Below are 16,762 nucleotides of genomic sequence, written 5' to 3'. Positions count from 1 at the left end.
TAGTGTTTCCGAGCACCAGGGTCCCTTTAGAAAACCTCTCATTTTACTGCAGCAGGGTCTGACAGTCTGCCCCGCTTCCTCCGGAGCTCCAGACTGCAGGTCCAAGGCTGCAGGTGAAGCCGGATCTGGGTCTGTCCACGGTGGACCGGTCTCTGCTGGAGGATCTGGGTGTGTCCACGGTGGACCGGTCTCTGCTGGAGTCTGAGCTGAAGGAGTTTCTGGTGAAACTGCATGATTTCATCTGATTTCACCAGAATCCGACCCGGTGGCTCCGATGACGAGCATTAAGAACAACTCTATAGAAACAGACCATCTTCTCTCTGATGGTCTCGTTTGCTGATGGAGGTCTGATAGAGGATCAGGACTACACTGGGACTGGTTCAGAACCAGATAAAAGTTCCTCACAGTAACTTTAAGTGATATCCGCCTGTGATTCATCCCAGCTGTGGTGTCTGTTCATCCCTCCCTTTCGTCTTCATATAAACAGACTTAAAAGAGCAGAAATGAACTAAAAACAGGTGGAGGATGGAAACAGAGTTAAATTTGCCATCTGAACAAACTCCTGTGTGTTGTTTTCTACTCTCCCACTAATAATAATAATAATATGCTGAATCTCTGCTACTGGAGCGGACGTGGATCGATTTTTCTTTTGCCTTTACATCTTACCAAAAACAGCGAGGACTCACCGGTTTCTACGTGAATTTAAAAGATCAATCGGCACCGAGTAAGCAACAGGACTTGAACCAGACCGCGGGCGATAACTGAGCGCTGAGTTCAGAGTGTGGCACAGCGAGGTGGACGTACAGACAGGACAGCAAAGTGCAGCTCGGCGCGTTGTATTATCATATAGTGAAGTTTGACCTCCTCGTTGTGTCGCAGGTAGAGATGGATGACAGTCACAGAGAGAAGCTAGTAGCGCAGAGAGAGAAGCTCGTGTTGGAGTGTCTTTGGGTTGTCTCGTCTGGTCTTTTGGTTTTGTGGATGTATGCATGCATACTGGTCTGGATGTACCCTTTAAAGTAGATGTGAGAGTTTGTGTTCCTGCCTGCATGCTTCCCTTGCATGTGTCTGTACATCATCTTCATATAATCTACAATGTTTTTTTTGTCTTCGGGAATCATCCCCAATGTGCAGTTATCTCAAAAACAGTTTATTTTAGTTTCAGCGGTTTGCCTTCATCTCCCGATAATTCTTCAACGCTGTCCGAGTCCAGCGGCGTCCTGGCTGTCCTCCATGCTTCTGAGGGTGACGTAGACGATGGGAACCAGGCCCTGGACGGAGCCCAGCGAGCACAGCAGCCAGTCGGGGTCGGCCCGGCACAGGACCCGCAGGACGTCGCCCTTGTTGAAGCTCAGCTGGCCGGGCTCGGTGGCTATGTGGTGACACAAGGCTCGCACTTCACTGAAGGGACGACAGAGGACACGCAGAAAATCTATTAGTGAACGGACGGAAAATCACTGTGACTCATTTTAATAATAAGATAAGATAAGATAATCCTTTTAATAATCGCTAATAATTGGTTCTTAAAGACTACTTTAACAGACCATTCTTTTAGCTCTCTTCTGAAGTATAAAATTGGATGAATTTATGTTACCATGAAGACTTTTGTCTGGCTTTAGTTGGTTGGGTTGTCGTTGGTGGAGGCAGGGTTTCGGTGTGAGTGGGCGCTGCTGGAGGCTCCTCCTTCTTCCCGCTCCCTGTTCCTAATGTCTGAGCTACGAGGTCAAGAATGGACCGGTCCAGAGAGAGCCAACCTGACGGCGGTCTAAGAGAGGAAAACACAATGTAGACACATGTTGGTGAAAGGGAGGACATTTTTAAAACAGCGTTATCTTTTATTATCAGCAACCAAAAGACCCATACTGACAATGTGTTAGCCTCAGTTCAAGACATTTTCAGGCTTTCACGAAGTGTAAACACACTGTGAAAAGGTTAAAGTTGTAAAACGAAAACACGGACAACTTCCAGACTGGACAACGCCATGGTAGAGACATGTCAATCACTGTGTAGCCCCGCCCTAAAGCATCCCCTGCTTTATGGTCTGTTTGACTCTAAATGGACCATAATGTACTAAATGAACATCATGCTGTATTGAAGAAGACTTGAAACTAGAGATTGAGACCATAAACTCATGTTTACAATGTTTACTGAGGTAATAAATCAAGAGAGAAGTAGAGTCATTTTCTCATAGACTTCTATACAACCAGAGGAGTCGCCCCCTGGTGGTCAGTATAGAGAATGCCCGTGTAAGACACTTCTGCATTGGCTTCACTTTTTCTGTCTGGAGATTGCCGCCTGGTCCCCACTGAAGAAGTAAATCTGAAAAAACAGCTCAGTGATTCCTGAAAACAGCTGGGCAGTTTTTAACTCAAAAAGTTATCCAACAACTTTAATAGTTGTTGGATAACTTTGCAGGCTTTGGATTCACACACGTTGCTTGTTAGTAGATTAGTTCATTGTTGGTTTTGTTTTTTTATGACTCTTTTGTTTTTTTATGACTCTTTTCTTTTTCACTCACCTGGTCTTCTGAGCTTTTGCTTTCTGTTCAGCTGCCTCCACTCTTGAAGGAGATCCGATGCTGGATCCAAAGAGCCTGCCCCAGCGCAGACTCTGCCCCTGTGAGGGGCTCTCCTGCTGGGCTGCAGCTTGAGCTCCAGTCCCTGTACCCTTCGGAGGTTTTGCCTCTTTCTCCTGGTTGAGGACAGAGTCTGGCGGGCTGCCCATCCATGACGGCCTCCCACTGGATCCGGCTGACTGCCTGCCGGAGCTGCTGCTGCTGCTTTTCCTGCTTCTATGCCCCTCCCCTTCTTGGCTCGACTCCGCCCCCTCCACCACTCCCTCTCTGGCGGGCGGCAGCTGGTTCTGTCGTCTCTCTGATGACCTCCTCCTTTTCTCCGTCTTAACAAACTTTGACCCCTCCGCTGATTGGTCGATGTAAACCTGGGAGGACTGCATGAGCTGGTACCACCAGCCCGCCTGTCTCTCCTGCCGCTGACGCCCCTCCTCCGCCACATCCTTCTCTTTCTCCTTCTTCCTGTCCTTCTCCTCTCCATCCTCCCCGTCTCCTTGGCTCTCCTGTCCCACGCCTTTCATTCTCTGCCCGCTCATCCCCCTCTCCTTCCACAGATTGGCAAACCCGACCTCCATCGTTGCTGGCCCGCTAACAGTCCCGGCCGTCATGCTCTCGGTTGTCCCCCCCTTGGTCCTCAACCTTGGTTTCGCTCCGGCTCCCTCTGCTCTCGAGCCGACCCCTTCCGTCCTCGGCCACGTTCCCTCTCGCCTCAGGCCTGGCCTCTCTCTCCTCGCCTCCGCACCGGAGTCTCTGACCATCTCGCTCACGGTGGTGCTCCAGCCCCTCATGAGCTGGAAGGTGGAGCGAGTCGACTGGTCGACGCTCTGGCCTGCAGAGCACAGCTGCTCCTTGCGGCGGAGATGCTCCTGGCCCTTTTGGAGGAGGTGCGGTTCGAACAGCAGGTCCAGGTCAAATGGGAGGAGCGACAGTGGCTGCAGCAGGAGGAGGAGCTCCTCGAAGAGCGGCTGGCACGCCCCCTGTGACAGGGGGAGGAAACCCCACGGGCTGTAGTGTGCTGCTACAATGTCTGAGGAAAGAAAAACAAAGCCACAAGATTCAGAAGAAGACTACATGCACATATGGACATCAAATAAATATCTGGGTATCTGAAGATAAATGATACCAACTGAGTCTCACCTTCATGTGTGTAGAGGTGATTGAACCAGAACTCCAAAGATTTCAGGCTGAAACGTAAGAAACGATGAGAGTGAACTAAAATAGCGAAGCTGCAGTCAGAGACAGAAACTCATTATGAAGCTGTGTAAAGATGAGCAGCTGCATAAAAACATCACAATATTTTCAATTGACACAGTATCATAAATGTATTGACTGAAGCCTCCTTAAAGACCCTAACCCCCCCCCCGGATGAAAACCATTGTTGACAATGACAGTAATTAAAAGAAAAGGACTCACTTGAGCAGGCCGAAGATGAAGGCGTTGAGCCTCATGCTGTGGCTTGTGAGCTCCGAGTACTGGCTCACCTTTGAGAACAAGCTGTGGAGAAGACGAGTGGACGGACCTGACGGAGACAAAACATAAAGTGTTGTATGTTACCCACAAGCACCTTATTGTTCAAACTAAATGCTGCAAACATTACATTTGAAAAGTTCTTCTCCAATATGATGCATCTGCCATGTCTGAAAATCTGTTTCCTTACAGCTCTTATGTTCAGCAAACTCTTTTAAATGTGAAACAATAAGCTATTACGTATAACTTACAACCAAACAGCCATGTTGTGGCTTATATCTAAAGGCAGGCGGGTTATGGAAAACGATAATGATCTCTCTCCTGTGGATTCTGCAGGTCCTGATGTTATTTATTTAAACCTGCACTTAGCATGGAGCCGATACTGATCGTTGCAGCCGTTTTAACTTCCCCTCAGCGTGAGGTTCTCACCCAGCTGTGTGGAGGCCTCCACCAGGCTCCAGGGCTGACAACGCCGCTGACCGATGATCAGGTCCAGCACGTAGGCCTTCAGGCCGTCCTGCAGCACCTCGTGCAGGGCCGGGCACAGGTACTTCAGGATGAGGTGGCCCACGTTGGGACTCACCCAGCTGTTCCCCAGCTTGGCCTGCAGAGAAACATTAGTGCATAAAGGAAATGAAAGTGGAACTAATCAGGGAATTTGGGAGGCAGAAATACAGAAGGACGCAAAACTTCTGGTCCTTTTTGTTTGCCAAAGCGGCGTTTGTTTGTGTAGATAAGTACAATGTTATGTGAGTGTACAGTCATAGAAAAGAAAGAGAAAGTAAACACAACATCTGTTTGCTCAAGTCTTCAATCAATGAATGACTGGTGATAGGCTGCTGCCCTTTTGTTTCCAGTCTTATCAGCTCTGAGCAGATAAACACATCATGTGACAGAAATTCAGTTTCCTGATAGAAGCTGTCGATGAAGGGAAGACTCACAAGAGACCAATTCAATTCCTCAAAAATGTTTGTGGTGGTGGTTCCATGGTGTATGTGCTGTAAACTTAAAGCCAGGGCGGCTATTGTATTTTAGAAACATTAGATTTGTTTAAATTCTCATTACATTATGACAGCAATCAAGAAAAGAATCAGCTGTCAGGACCATAATAAGCCCGTCCAAGCATTTCAATCGTAGTCATCAAACCAAAAACTCCCACCTTTACGTCAGAGTCCCGACTGGTGCCGAAGTGTGCCACGATCAGATCCACTGCCGTGTTCACGGCTTTCACCAAACCTGAAGGAGTTCAAGGAGGAAAGAATAAAGAGAGAGTTTCTTGATTGTCCTTTTCGGCTACAAGTAAACAGTGTCTTTGCAGTGAATGTCACTTACACTTATACAAGTGTCTTCTCTTCTTTGAAATATTCTACTAAATCCATTATTTGGTTTCTCTGTTTTACCCTTAAGATCCAGATTTAGAACACATTTCTCTGTGTCCCTCACTGACGTTGTGCTTGAAAGCAGCATGAATTCATTGTTTGATTTAGAGCAACTATCTGTGCAATGATCAGCTGTTTCTGCCATCAGTCTGCTCAGAAAACCACCAAATGTACTGATGTCGAAATCCCCGTGAAAAGAAATGTACAAAGACAAAATCCAACTCCCCGTGAGCCAATAGTATTTTAGCTTTACTCATGCAATCATACTAATGATCATGACACGAGGTCCTGCTCAAAAGCACTTCAGCAGCGTAGATGTCGGTCCGTTTAGGGACGTAAAGCTGGATGATCCAGCTGAAGGATGATCTCGCTGCTCATTATACCACCCCCACACACACACACACACACACACACTGTCAAGAGGCCTTTCTGCAGTGAGAGGCACTTAAGCACCTTTCAAAAACAACACTTCTCTCCCTGTTCTGCCTCTCAACGCTGCATGCTGTGCACGATTCTAAAAATTCTTGTAGTGCAGCGTAGAGGAACTCCCTCCGCTGAGTAGAGCCGCCTCAGAGACACAAAGTGAGATGATGTGATGAGATTTGTTTTATTAAATCCATCTATCTTTATCTATTTTTGACTTCCATGAATGTCAGCTCCATGACGTTGTTTAGATATCAATTATATTACAAAATAAATCTCATAATATCTACAACCAGTTCAGTCTGAATGAACGCTGCACACGTGCTCCAATATAGAAGCTTGTGTTTGAATAATCAGTAGAGTTCAGTACTGTCAAACTCAGAACCTTTTTTGAAGCAGGGAATAAAATTGGAACTAGTTTTCTGTACTAAATTTCACATAATAAAGTTATTAAGTTCCTGAGTTCCTAAAAAGGATCCTGGATAAGTTCACACGGGCAAAAAGAAGCTGCATCAAAACTCAGAGACAGCGGCGAACGAACGCAATGAGCTCGAGGAACACGGCCTACAGTTGACATTTAGTCATGTGGCTGTTAAATACTCAGAGACACCTCGCTGTCACTGTCGATCAGATCCTCACCTCTCTTAAGCGTCAGGTCCACAGAGATGTGGGACTGTGAGGAGGAGCTGCAGGAGGGGGAGGAGGTGGACGCGTCGGGGGAGAGGCAGAACTCCTCGGGAGGCTTCTCGGTCATAGAGAAGTAGTCCGGCAGGAAGTCGCTGTAGATCTGCTGCAGCTTAGCTGATTGGCTCGCTGCTGGGACACACAAACACAGACGGTCAGCCACACATATAAACACACTTTTTAAAAGCACGAGACGTCGTTAGGGATCCTTAAGAATGCTTTCTTTGCACCTCGAACTCCTTAAAAAAAACTACAGAAAATACCAAGTATTCAAGCCTATGGTCATAATCCTGCATTCCTTCCAACACTGTCAGTAAAATCATGAGCACCGTTGAGGCGTCCCAGCGCGTGGACGGAGGGGGCCGAAGGGAAATCGAACACGTTCCGTCTGGCGGGTCGCGGTCCCCCGCCCCTCCTGGGTTCCGGGTTACCAGAGAGGGAGCCCGATCCAGCGGAAGAGTGGCCCGCCGAGGCCCTCTCCAGTCCCAGAGGGTTTCGACGGCGGTACTCCCTCCACTTGAGAGCCTGGGGGGAGAGGTGGTGCGCTGAGGGGGAGGAGTTATGGTCGTGATCAAAGGGGTCGGTGGTTAAAGGATGGATTATTGAGTAGATGGATAAAAAGAATATGTGGGAGGAAAGAGGAGGAGGAAGAAGAAGGGCAGGTGGGGGAAAAGGTGAAGGAGGAGATTTAAGTCCATGCATGAAGGGAGAGAAGAAAGAGAAAAGAGACAACAGTAAGAATGTACAAGAGCTCAGCAACACTGAATTACACAGAACTGTCACAGAACTGACAACCAAGCTAGCGAGTGCAGATGAGGTTTTTCATTCTTTTATCTGATCGTCCATGTACAAACACGTGGAGAGTTTACTTTTAATGTAAAGAGGCTGATAGTTGCATGAAAGAAAATGTGCAGCGATTAAAGAGGACCAAAACAGGAAAGATGGCCGCAGTTATAAAGTTGAAAGAAAAAGGTGGAACAACAGTAAAGAAAAATCCAGTGGTAAAAGTATACTGGAACTTGTGAAACGTGTACATGATATTTCATGTACACTTGAAAAGTTTTGAAGTTTGATTTGTTGTGTTTTTAATAACCTTATGATCAAGCCACGTAACTAAATATCTCAACGTCAATGTTGCTGATCCTTTATGTCTGAATTTTAGGATTTCAACCTTTGTTTTCTTTAAAAGCAGCAGCATCTTCTCGTGAGAACATCCTCTGAGTAATACTTGAAGGACACACATTTAGAACCTACCGTTATGAGTTCTGGCTCCGGGTGCTGTGCTTCCCTCCACGTGTTTTCCAGACTCCACACAGCCCAGAGGGCTCAGCGAGTCAGTGTGGAGAGCCGGCAAACTGGGCAGAGCTCCATGATGGAAACAGTGGCCCTGCACCGCCGGCAGCATCGGCGGCACCGTCCCTCTCTTCACGCCCAGGGATGGAGGTGGAGTGGTTGGCGGTAACGACACCGAACCCCCTCCCTGCTTTCCCGTCGGTGGGGAGCGCAGGGGGCCGAGGCCCGCCGAAAGCGGGCAGGAGAGGCTGTGTTGCGGCTGAGGGCTCGGGGTGCAGGTGGAGCAGGTCCCGGAGCTGGGCGCCTCATGCAGCCGCACCGGGGAGTAGCTCCCGAGAGGTGAGGGTCGAACCGATCCAGGCGGAGGGGCTGCTGCTGCAGCCAGAGCCCCCTGGTACCTGTGCACATTTTCAGCTGCATCTTCACTGTCCTCCCCCACAGGATCTCCAGAGCCGGAGCCAGTGCCGGAGCCGGAGCCAGAGCGGGCCTGCATCCCAGAGACGTAGCCTGTGAGCAGGGGCAGCAGAGGCTTGGGCTGTGGGGGTTTGGAGGCGAACTGGTGGTGGAAGGTGAAGGGCTGGATGGGGAGGGTGGTGGGCCGCTGGTCCTTACTGTAGCGGAACACTGCCGGGCGGCTGTCTGAGGAACTGGAGAGGCCACCTGGATGAGAACAAGAGGGACGGCGGGGAAGGAGAAAAGATGGAGGAGTCACATGGAGAGAGAAGAGAGAAAAAAATAACTGAATCCCTTTAATCTGACAGCGACAAATAAATAAATAAACCTTCCAGAAGGTAGGATTCAATAATAACAATATCAGTAAAGTCATAATAATGATAGTAGTGTAAGAATAAATGATAATACTGGTAAAAGTAAAATAACGCCTATGACTCTAATAATGATAAAAATACTACTAATAATAATACTAAAATAATAATGATGATACTAATAAAAAGTACCAACAAAATAATAATAATGATAAAATAATAACGATATCAACAATATAAATAATAAGAATAAAAACAATAAGATTATTAGAAATACAATAATACAATAATAACTAAACACTGATTAATCGTTTCGTGTTTATATTGTCAGGAAAATGGTCAAAAATATCCGCTTCACAATTTCCCAAAATGCAAGTTGACATCTTCAAATTGCTTTCTTCCAACCAAAAGTCTAAAACCGAAAGGTATTTACTCTTTACAGTGATATAAAGTAGGAACCGGTGAATAAACTATGAAATCATTAACTGTTAACTTAACTGTATGAACATGGAGGCTAGAACTAAAAACAAATACAAAGACCAACACAGAAAACTGCCCCGTCATGAGTCACAACAGCCTGTATCACAGACAACCATGCCACAGATCAACACTGCTCTGACAGGCCAATGTGCACACACACACACACACACACACACACACACGCACACACACACAAACACATAAAAACACACACATATAGACTAAACCTGAAGGCCCTGCGTCAGGAGGGACACCGGCGAGGAGAAGCCTTTTTTCCTGCACTTGTTCTCTGTCAATGTGTGTGTGTGTTTTACTGTGTGTGTGTGTATGTGTGTGTGTGTTCCTCGATCCAGTGCAGTGGAGGACAGATAGCAGAGAGCGCGTGACGTCGAAGACATTGCGCAAGCTGTTTTGTCGCCCTAAAGGCTGGCCCACCGGTGCCGCCTGAGCCGGGTGCAGTGACGTCTCTCGGCCACAGAGGGCGATGTCGAGCTGCTGGAGGAACACCACGAGGAGGGAGGAGGGAGGAGGGAAGAGGGAGGAACACCACACACCCAGCAGGCCTTAGCTCACACTGGGGATGGAGGATGGAAACACTCTCCGACTCTCTTGCTCCGTCATCCCTCTAATTGCCATTTCTTTCCCCCCACCCTGTTCCTCTCTTTTCCTCCCCACACCCACCTCTCCTTGCTCCCTTTTCCATCTTCTTCATCTTCCCTGCCTCCTCTCTTTCTCCTCAGCTCCCTTGATGAATCCGTCACAGACAGCCGAGGCTTCATGTTAGCATCATTAGCGAGGGAGCTGCTTGCTGCGGATGAAGCGACGCAGCTGAAGTCTGATGAATAATATATGTGCGGAGGCGCTGCACAGCGAGTCGTTATGATCTGGAATCATCACGGTCTCAATGAAGACGGTGTCAGAAACTGAAGAGGATGTTTTACAGGCAAATGTCTTTATCATCCACATTATCAGTTTCTGCTCCAGTCAACTGACAAGACACCATTGAACGGTTCAAAGCAGGCGCTCTATTGAAACTGGTGCACTGTGGGTAGAAATGCAATCTGCAGCAGGAGGCAGCTGCTAAACATGAAATAAATCAATTGCAGGAGTTGAAAGGGTTAAGTTGACGTTTTTTTTCCATGAGCAGCTTAAGAATGCATCCTTATATTCCTGCATACTGACCTACATATAGTCCATCCTGTATATACTGTGTTCATTCAGTGCTTGAGTTACAGCACTTGGAAGAGAATAAAACAACCACTCCACAACCTACAGCATACACCCAGTGTAAATGAAGCTGGTGGAGGCTGGTAATGGTGACCCGAGGGCAGGATGGCTTACTTCTTATGTGATGCTTTTTAAGGGAGAAGTCATGACTAGACTGAACTTTATGCTTCTGGGGCGTGAAAGGAAAAAGGCAGATTTATAATGCAGCTCAGTTCAGGTGATCGGGACCAGAAACGACACTTAAACCTACTGCTGAGGCCGACACCAACTCTTCTCGTTTTAAGTAGATTTGTCCAAATATTGTATATAAAATAGAGAATTCTCTGTGTTGAAATGTTCCTGGGATGATTTTGGGAGCTCCAGCCTGTGTCAAAGTGTAAACGAGGACAGCTGGAGCCTCCTGGGACATTCCTCTCCCTGCTCTTATTCCAGAGGAATTCCAAGCACTCCCAGTTTGTGTTCGTCTACCCAGACGCACACACACAGCAGGCAGCTGAGACTCAGCTTCAACAACTCGACTTCCAGTATTTGATTTTAAGATGAACACATTCAACTACTCTGTACTTCTTCCATGTATTTGTACAGCTAACTTCTACATATTACAGACAAACTGGACATCAAAAACACTTCCTGTTTACCTTTTTTCCAGGACGAGCAGCATTCATGAATTTAGACCAAGCAGCAATACGGAGTCACAAAATTATAATAACTTTCCTTGCTTTATTATGACCGACTGCTCTCTTCTGCTGCCACTAACTGACTCCTCTGCATATTTCAACTGTGCTAACAGTAATTAATTACATCCTCACACACAAACAATGGCAGCTGCTGCTGGTCCCCATGCTGCATTTAGAGGCCCGAACTAACATCATCGCCTCACATCGCCCGCGTCTGATATGATGATACAAACACGAAACAAAGCAGCGCTCGCAGACCCTTTTCACACCACTTAGCTGTGGAAATATGTGTGTGTTGGAATGATCAGCTGAGATGGAGATGATTTAAATCGTTTGCCTGCTTTCCTAAACTTCCGTTTCTCCTCTCAAACACTGATGAGTTTAAACTGAGCAGCCAATCTGAGGCCGATTCAACATGCTGAATCATCTCAAAAGCCGCCCACCCAGGCAGTCTAGTGCAAACGGCAAGATCTAGGGGCACAGATGCTCAATTCACAGATTTCCTCACTTTGGGAAAGAATAAAATGATACAAATGGATGCTTTTTAACCAGAATGAGGTCAATCATGAAAGTCAAAGCGCCGAAGCACCGCCAGCATGAAGATACACTTCTGTAACTTTCTCCAACCTTCCCTACAGGCTCTCTGGATGAGAATAAAACACACACACACACACACACACACACACACACACACACAAACACACACACACACACACACACACACACACACACATAAACACAGCCGCCCCACACACAGCTCCGTACACTGACGTGGAGCTCAGAGGGGGGTTTCTCTGCACCTTTCTCTCCTCTCTCACCTGATTGTTATTCAGAGCACGTCTGTCCCACTTCAACCCTTCAGACCTGCTAAAGCTGAGCATACACACTCTGCTGCACATCCATACATGCTGGCACGAGGGGATTTTCTCTCACACACACACGAAGGAAGGCTGAACACGCAGAAACAAACAAAACCAAAAGCACTTCATACCACCACAGATACGTCTCACCGAATATCCAAAAAGCGAACAAACACTCAAACAAAAACTTTTATTGTGGAGATGTTTGTCTACGTCTGAATGACGCGATGAAGACTTCTATTCAACATACTGTTTTTTTTCTTTTTGTGCAATATTATGATCTGCTGCCTGTATAAAGTAAGTCTATGCAGTATGTTAGAATGATGATGTCAGCATTAGTTAACCATTGAAAAGGAATAATGACATTTTGATATACTTAGCATATTTTAAATGAATCAGCAGTGTTCCTCAGAATCAATATTCTTCATCTTTGCTACTCTCCCTCTCAAATCAGCAATGTTCAACAACCATATGAGGACAAATTCAGCGAAGAAGAGGTGATGAGACGTATCTTTCCTCCACAATACTTTAAATAAGAGAAGGGTGTCAATTAAAGTCAATTATTGATTAGACAAGTCGATTGCAGTGAAATCACTGATCGACAAATTTTGATGTTTTCTAACAGATTGTGCAGCTTTTACTTTTAAAGTGGCGCTTTGGAGGAAAAGCTCACCCACAAAAATGATCTTTTGTATATCAATAGCTCACCCAGTGTTACCTTGAATTCTTAAAGAAAACTTTTCTTGCATGTCTCAACAGCAAAACTATACAAAAACATCCGTTGACAAACTCTCACCTGACTCCCGGAGTATAATCCAAGTCCCGTGTATCCAGTCGCATGCTTACTACTTTACAAACACGTGCATCTCCACTAAAACCTTTGTATTTAAAAGCTAAAGAGACAATTTCTTTCCTCAGTAGTTGATGGAGACCAAAGAAGAGCAAAAAAATAGTTAATATATGACTTAATGCTAATGTTGCTGATGCCCGGAACACCTTAGACAACTGTCTAAAGCGTTATTTATCACTGTGCAATGTCCCTGTTAAATAAACCACTAAGTAACTACATCTAGTGAGAGGTAACGTACCTTCAGCCCTGGCCCGGGTCTCCCTCGCCCCCTCCAGGTGTCGCTCCGCGCTGCCTTGACTGTAACATCTGGTGAAGGGTACAGGCGACAGGCTCTGACAGTCGATCTCTGAACGCTGCTCCAGGATCGGAGAGAACTCCAGAGAGGAGTGGGATTGGGTGGAGTAAGTGAAGGAGAAAGCGTCTGCAGCTGCCTTCTGCGACGGCGAACCCCCCGAGCCTCCGTTTCTCCGCTTGCTCCTCGCGATCTCCGCGAAGGAGGTGACTCGCGGAGGAGGGGGCGGTGTCGGGGCGGCGCCCTCGCTGAGCCGGACGGGGCAGCTCAACATGCGCTCAAGAGATCCGAGCCGGGGGGGCGGAGACTTGTCCAGGTTGCGGTCGTAGCTGCGAGAGCGGGGGCGGCTTCCCGAGGAGGCTCCGATCGCACCGCGGACGACCACAGGAGGGGAGACGTTGACATAGACCTGGCCTTCAATCACGGCAGGAGCACCGTCGGCTCCAACGGCCACCTGCTGGTTCTTCTTCTCGTCCTCCTCGTCCTCTTCGTCATCCTCATCATCACCACCATCATCATCACGCTGAATGAGGAGGGATAAGAAACAGACAACAGTCAGATTTTCTCCTACAGTTGATCAGATAAAACAGATTACTAGCCATGGTTTAGAGGTCAGATTACTCATCGGTATCAGCCCGTATTTGCCTTGTTGACAGCTATCGGCCCGTATTTGCCTTGTTGACTGCTATCGGCCCGTATTTGCCTTGTTGACAGCTATCGGCCTGTATTTGCCTTGTTGACTGCTATTGGCCGGTATTTGCCTTGTTGACTGCTATCGGCCCGTATTTGCCTTGTTGACTGCTATCGGCCCATATTTGCCTTGTTGACTGCTATCGGCCCGTATTTGCCTTGTTGACAGCTATCGGCCCGTATTTGCCTTGTTGACTGCTATCGGCCCGTATTTGCCTTGTTGACAGCTATCGGCCCGTATTTGCCTTGTTGACTGCTATCGGCCCATCAGCGAATAAGATGACATCCACCGATGGCAGTGGCCGGTATGTTTCTGTTGTGTCGCATTAATTTTATGTTCAACAGTACAGTTATGTTTTTTTTTTATAATTAAGATAAGGGGGAATAACTAACAACAAAAACGAATAAACAACAACAACAACATCGGCATCTGCCAAATTGTTATTTGAATCCGACCTGAGGCCCTTTATTGCATGTCGTCCCCTCTCTCTCCCCACTTCCTGTCTATTTTCTGTCTATACAATAAAGGCAACCCCCCAAAAAAAAAAACCTTTAAAAAAAGTCTTTAGGACAACAGCGAATCAAAGTCCTGAACTACCCTGGAGCTAGATTTGACACAGTGGCTCAGTTACTGCCTGGCATTAATATCCTTCAGCTCTACATGACTAGAATAATCCTCAGACTATCAGATGACCCCAGACAGTGGCTGTGATCTCAATGAGACCGACTAATACCAGTGTCGTGGCTATTTTAAGATCAGGGTTCTTTTTGTCATTGTCACAGGGATTCTTGGGTATAAATAAATGTAACGTAATTTATTCCATACCATTTAGTGTCTATTTATGCCACAATTACAGTAAATTAAGTAAGTGTGGTACACATAACATTACCCAGTTTGTGAACATCCCACTTGTGGACCCCATTAAATATCCTGTTGACTTGATATTAAATTGTTAAAACTAGTGAGCTAGGATTCTCCACTCACCCTAGACGACTCTCCATCTTCGTCCTCTTCTTCCACACCCTCCTCACCAGCTCTCTGCCTGAACAGGAAGTACTCATTGGGCTGGGTCGGGGTGGGGCTGCCTTTGCTGTGCTCGTCGGAGCAGCTATTGACTGAGGAGCCCGCGGGGCTCGGGGACGACTGGGACGACAGGTCGCAGGTGACCAGCTTGTAGTAGTTCTGGGTGGCGACGACCAGGCGGGCCTCACTCTGCAGACAGGAAGCGAGGTCTCCGGACGACCCAGAGTGCGGAGGGTGGTAGGAGTTGCAGTTGGCGTCGAGGTCGAGAGCCCCCTGGTGCTCCACGGCGCACGAACAGGTGGAGGAGGTGGACAGGTGCGGCTCACGGATGAGAGGGAAGGCGCTGCCGAGGCAGGAGGGCTGTTGCTGCGATAGGGGAGGTTCAGTCGGGGAGGTGTGAAGGTCCAGATAGAAAGCCCCTCCTGTGGAGTCTCGCTTGTTTCCCGGTGGATCAGAAACAGACGAGGTGCGGGAGTGGTCGGTGGAGCTGTTGAGGTTGGTGTGCCCGGAGGCCGGTGGCTTCTCCGGTATACTGTTGTTCATCTTGTTGTAAATGGCGCTGAAGTTCACCAGCACGCCGTCCGAGCTGTTGCAAGAGGAGTCGCTGCCGTAGCCCTGCTGGCACTCCGAGAAGGGCTCCGAGAAGGCTTCGGGGAAGTGCTGCGGGTAGTTCTGGGAGAGCGCGCAGCAGAAGCAGTGCTGCGTGCAGCAGCTGGAGGAGCTTCGCCCGCACCTCATGGGGTGGTCCTCGTCTTCTCCGTCGTCATCGCCCCAGTCCTGCTCTCCGCAGTCCATGGACATGTTGGAGCCGCTGCTGCCGAGGCGCAGCTGGCTGTCCAGTCCCAGGATGTCCAGGTCCTCCAGGTGGGCGGAGAGATTGGAGGCCGCCGCCCTCAGGGACTCCCGACGGCTCCCGCCCACCGACCGGTGCAAAAGGAAGGGCTCAGAGGCAAAGCCAAGGTCGTGTAAGTGGAAAGGAGCCATCCCGTCGTTGAGGGCGGAGTTAGTGTCACTGTGGAGGTGAAAAGAGGAGTCCTCAAGGTAACCACTGAGGTTGTCGCCATCCTCCTCCTCTTCTTCTTCTTCATCCTCGTCCTCGGTATTCAGCAGGAATGGATTATGACGCAACGGATTCCTGTTCCTCGGTTTGGCTCTGGGCAACGTGTGAGCAGTAATCAGCTGGTCCTCTGAATTGCTCGAGGTAAACGATGAGTCGTCACTTGCCGTGCTGCCTCCCCTCCCGCCGACCTTCCTCTCTCTCCTCCCCCCTTTTGTGGAGGTCCAGGAGCCGCTGGAGGTCTGGATCAGGCTGCTGTAGAGCAGAGCCTCTCTCTGAAGGACGTCTCTCTCGGGGAGGGATGTGGTGCGACTCAAGCCCAGGTTCTCCGGTGGGATGAACGGGTTGCCCCTCTTCAGCGAGATCCCGCAGCCACCCTGCCGCACGCCGGACACCTGGCAGTGCACCAGGGGGATGTGATGCACGATCAGGGTCTCGCCTGACAGCTTAGGAGGGCTGTCCATGATCCGGAGGGAGGGACTGGAGTAGAGGGAGGCCCTGTGTGGGTGAAGGGGGACGGTGGATGTGTGGTTTGTTGGGAGTTGAGTTCACTCTCTGTGTGCCGGGCCCAGCTCTGCAGCGCTGCCAGGGATTTGGAAGGAGAGGTCATGGAAGTCAACACCGTGGTCAGAGTGGTACATCTGGAAAATACGGAGAGACAGAAAGAGGAGAGACGTTATGGGCAAATACAGGAACCAAAGGGTGGAGCCCAAATAGAGCGATCAGTAAGACTACATTAGGCAATTAGGCAATAACCTCAGTTGAGACTAATAAACATGGCTTTTATATTATATTCCTCATTGTCATCACATTTTTTTGTGCCTCATTTATTCATTTTTTTGTGTTTAATATTTTGACAGGAAATATTTAAGTCAAGTTGACCAAAATAAGCTTCTTATCTAAAGTAGCTACAGTAACAGTACAGAACTACATCCTTCTAGTCTCATCTGTGCAGTGATGTGCAGGGTGAGTCATCCACACACACACACACACACACACACACACACACACACACACACACAC

General features: G+C 48.1%; 1 protein-coding gene across 3 annotated transcripts in view; it reads right to left on the bottom strand.

Annotated features, from left to right (window-relative positions):
* Nucleotides 1–657: 657 nt before the first annotated feature.
* rusc2 (RUN and SH3 domain containing 2) overlaps nucleotides 658–16,762 on the bottom strand; it is a 29,729-nt gene continuing 13,624 nt past the window's right edge. The window contains exons 2-13 of one of the 3 annotated variants that reach the window (XM_031870537.1): nucleotides 14,644–16,380; nucleotides 12,915–13,491; nucleotides 7,780–8,478; nucleotides 6,855–7,070; nucleotides 6,481–6,657; nucleotides 5,199–5,275; nucleotides 4,469–4,643; nucleotides 3,986–4,091; nucleotides 3,710–3,756; nucleotides 2,519–3,599; nucleotides 1,595–1,765; nucleotides 658–1,401 (exon numbers count right to left, since the gene is read on the bottom strand). In XM_031870537.1, coding sequence (XP_031726397.1) covers nucleotides 1,194–1,401; nucleotides 1,595–1,765; nucleotides 2,519–3,599; nucleotides 3,710–3,756; nucleotides 3,986–4,091; nucleotides 4,469–4,643; nucleotides 5,199–5,275; nucleotides 6,481–6,657; nucleotides 6,855–7,070; nucleotides 7,780–8,478; nucleotides 12,915–13,491; nucleotides 14,644–16,203 — 5,094 coding nt within the window. In that variant the 5' untranslated portion in view covers nucleotides 16,204–16,380 and the 3' untranslated portion in view covers nucleotides 658–1,193. The remainder of the gene's footprint in view (nucleotides 1,402–1,594; nucleotides 1,766–2,518; nucleotides 3,600–3,709; nucleotides 3,757–3,985; nucleotides 4,092–4,468; nucleotides 4,644–5,198; nucleotides 5,276–6,480; nucleotides 6,658–6,854; nucleotides 7,071–7,779; nucleotides 8,479–12,914; nucleotides 13,492–14,643; nucleotides 16,381–16,762) is intronic. The other 2 variants (XM_031870538.1, XM_031870539.1) reach the window with 2 other exon arrangements.

The sequence above is a fragment of the Anarrhichthys ocellatus genome, unplaced genomic scaffold (genome assembly GCF_004355925.1).
Source record: "Anarrhichthys ocellatus isolate YVR2014 unplaced genomic scaffold, GSC_Weel_1.0 scaffold53, whole genome shotgun sequence".
Lineage (NCBI taxonomy): Eukaryota > Metazoa > Chordata > Actinopteri > Perciformes > Anarhichadidae > Anarrhichthys > Anarrhichthys ocellatus.
This window is presented reverse-complemented; position numbering and strand designations above follow the sequence as displayed.